General features: G+C 40.1%; 1 protein-coding gene across 1 annotated transcript in view; it reads right to left on the bottom strand.

The window, feature by feature from the left end:
• The window catches only part of LOC117939650 (zinc finger protein GLI2-like), a 37,130-nt gene that overhangs the window by 24,964 nt on the left and 8,830 nt on the right, over positions 1–3,336 (bottom strand). The window contains exon 3 of the mRNA XM_034865120.1: positions 1,292–1,480. Coding sequence (XP_034721011.1) covers positions 1,292–1,480 — 189 coding nt within the window. The remainder of the gene's footprint in view (positions 1–1,291; positions 1,481–3,336) is intronic.

Genomic DNA, 3,336 nt, shown 5'->3' with positions numbered 1-3,336 from the left:
ATATCTAAAGGCCCTCGTCCGTTTGAAGTTGTCTGACATGAAAAATGTTCACGAGCCCTATTTATTCATCCGCCTCTCCTGTGATCGTGGTTTCATGGTTCACCTGCTGGACTCGACGCCCCGATGGGAGCTTCATTCTCCGTAATCAGAGTCAGAGTTAGAGTCCCTCACTGAGGCATGTGCAGGACACTAACACAGGTAACTGCTCATTTATGTGTTGTTTTTGGCTATTTCTGCAGGGATGTTGCCTTCAGTGTCTCGGCTCTGGTGCAGAAAGAGTTCACACTGAATTTGGACGTTCGCTTTTGATAAATACAGCTCTTAAAAAGCAGTCGTTGGTGTTTTTTCTGGACTGGAACACCTGAAAATGTCACTTTTAAGAGAGCAAAGCAAAGAAAAACCAAAAGCTGAAGCTCACTTTTAGTCATTTTAACTTTTCTCTGTGCAGTTCACTCACTGACAACAACGAATGTAGAGTTTGGTAACCATTGGTTGAGAGTTTGATTAGTCAATTGGCAGAAAATTCATCTGCAGCAATTTGCTTTTTCAGGCAAATACTGAATATTTTTCACTTCTTTCATTTCTTGCTTAGATTAGATTAGATTAGATTAGATTAGATTAGATGAGACTTTATTCATCCCACAGTGGGGAATTCCTTTGTTACAGCAGTATTTTCTACAATAAGAGCAAAAAACAAACAAACAAACAAACAAGTAAACACACAAAAGAAACAGGCAAACAGTAGACAATGAGCAGAAGGTGGACTGGAGTAAAGTGAAATTAAGGTTTTATAAAGTAAAGTGCGGTTGCCATAGTGCAAAAAACAACATTGCAGTGTAAGTAAGTGACGTTAAAATTAAATTGAACCTGTAATTAAAGTGATAAAGCAAAAGTAGGGTGCCATAATATAAGTTATATTCACCTGTGACCATGAATAATATTGAAAAAGTGAGTAATTGTGAATGAAACACAGAGACAGAAACTACAACATTATCAAATCTTCACATTTACCGGGAAAAACAAGCAGTAAAAAGATGTCAAAATGTCATTTGAGTTAACAAAAAATTGACATTTGGATTCAATTTTCTGATGTTTTGGAGACTTTAGAGGATTCCCTGATCAATCAAGGAAATAATCAGTTATAATTAAATCATTTTAATAATGAAAACGCTTGTTAGTTGCAGTCTGGAGTTGTTTAGTAAAGAAAATGTGCTAAACTAGGGAGCTTAAAAGAGGCTGAAACCAGCTGTGAGTTTCCAGCTTTTGGGAGTTTGTTGTCATGGTTACTCACCGTCGATGGGGGCGATGTAGTCGGACAGGTGGGCCCCGGCCCCGGCCCCCGCCCCGGCCCCCTGCATGAGCAGGTCTCCGTAGGGGCTCCGGTGGCTGGCCATGAGGTGGTAGTAGTCTGCAGGGGTCGCCCCGGGGGGAGGGGGGGGCAGTCCAAACAGCCCGCGCTCTTTTAGGTGCTCATGGGCCACTGTGGTGGGGGGGGGGGGGGGGGGGGGGGGGGGGGGGGGGGGGGGGAGATGGTCGGTGAGTTAGCAAGGATCTTTTTTTGGAGTATCTGTGTTATAGAGTGTCTAAAAACAGCAAAATAAAACATAATATCAGTTTTTAAAAAAAAAAGTAGGTGGTTTATAATAGAAAAAAGAGATAAAAAAAACAGTTTAAACAGAGGTTTAAATTTTTTTATTTTAAATTTTATTTTATTTTATTTTATTCTTTTATTTTAACAAGAAAAACAAAGAAAAAGTTGTTGGTTTATAACAGAAAAAAAGAGAAAAAAAATAGTTTAAACAGAGGTTGACATTTTTTTATTTTAAATTTTATTTAATTTTATTCTTTTATTTTAAAAGAAAAACAAAGAAAAAGTAGTTGGTTTATAATAGAAAAAGCACTTTTTAAAAAAGAGATAAAAGACGGTTTCAACGGAGGTTCAAAGGAAATGTTTCTTTGATAAAATGAAACATAATATCAGTTTTTATTTTAAAAGAAAAACAAAGAAAAAGTAGCTGGTTTATAACAGAAAAAAGCACATTTTAAAAAGAAGTAACAGACAGTTCAAAGGAAATGTTCTAAGATAAAAGAATGTTTTTAAGATGGATGCAGTTAATAACTAAAGGGGGGGGAGGAGGGGGGGATGGTCGGTTAGGAAGGAAGGATCTTATTTTTCAATATCTATGTCATAAAGTGTCTAAAAACAGCAAAATAAAACATACCGGCCATAAAAATATCATTTTTTTTAAAGAAAAACAAAGAAAAAGTAGTTGGTTTATATTAGAAAAAGCACTTTTTAAAAAAGAGATAAAAGACAGTTTAAACGGAGGTTCAAAGGAAATGTTCATTGATAAAATGAAACATAATATCAGTTTTTTTTTTTAAAGAAAAACAAAGAAAAAGTAGATGGTTTATAACAGAAAAAAGCACTTTTTAAAAAGAAATAACACAGTTCAAAGGAAATGTTCTTAGATAAAAGGGTGTTTTTAAGATGGATGCAGGGAAAGAGTTAATAACTAAAGGTGGGGGGGGGGTGGGGGGGGGGTGAATTCCTGGTCTGTCGCGCCTCATGCTGAGGAGACCCATGAATGGGCCGAGGGGCCGGCGGGGGGGGGGGGGGGGGGGGGGGGGGTGTCGCTGATGTGCAACGGCCCGTGTAGGTGCCCCCACCTCCAACTCCACCCCCACCTCCAACTCCACCCCCACCTCCAACTCCACCCCCACCTCCAACTCCACCAAAAAGGATCCCAAAAGGATCAAAAAAGAGAAGTCTATGTTTCTCAGAGTGTAAATATCTTGAACCCATCTGCAAACTGGCCCTTTTTTAAAGTAATTACCCCTGATTAAACATCTCTTTATTAAAGACAGACGGACAGACAGTGACACATCTAACACTAAAACACCAAAACCAGAACTCCAGGTGACGACAGGATGTTAAACCCACTTCCATGTCACATGTTGTGGATGGTTTTTAGGGGAAAAAGACAGAAAGGTCACCTGGGACACACAAAAAAGCCTCCGTCTCCATACCCGAGGCCTCGTCTTTCAAGCTATTTGAGCTATTCGAGCTATTTGCACACCCTCCACCGCAAATTGCCCTCTCTCTCTCTCTCTCTCTCTCTCTCTCTCTCTCTCTCGTGGCTTTATCGCGGCGTGGCTGCTTATTTAAGTTTAAAATTTAAAAGCATGGCCACATTACCACTGACGGACTGTAAAAGGAGATTTATGTCCCGTCCCGCCGCCACGCTCCAATCTGTTACTGTAATTCAGCGTTGTCATCACAGCCGGGTGGATTTGTGCAGGGTGGGGGGGGTTGGTTGGGGGGGGGGGGGGGGG

Source organism: Etheostoma cragini, chromosome 24, assembly GCF_013103735.1.
Source record: "Etheostoma cragini isolate CJK2018 chromosome 24, CSU_Ecrag_1.0, whole genome shotgun sequence".
NCBI lineage: Eukaryota > Metazoa > Chordata > Actinopteri > Perciformes > Percidae > Etheostoma > Etheostoma cragini.
The sequence above is the reverse complement of the archived record's forward strand: the minus strand, read 5'-3'. Positions and strand labels throughout refer to the sequence as shown.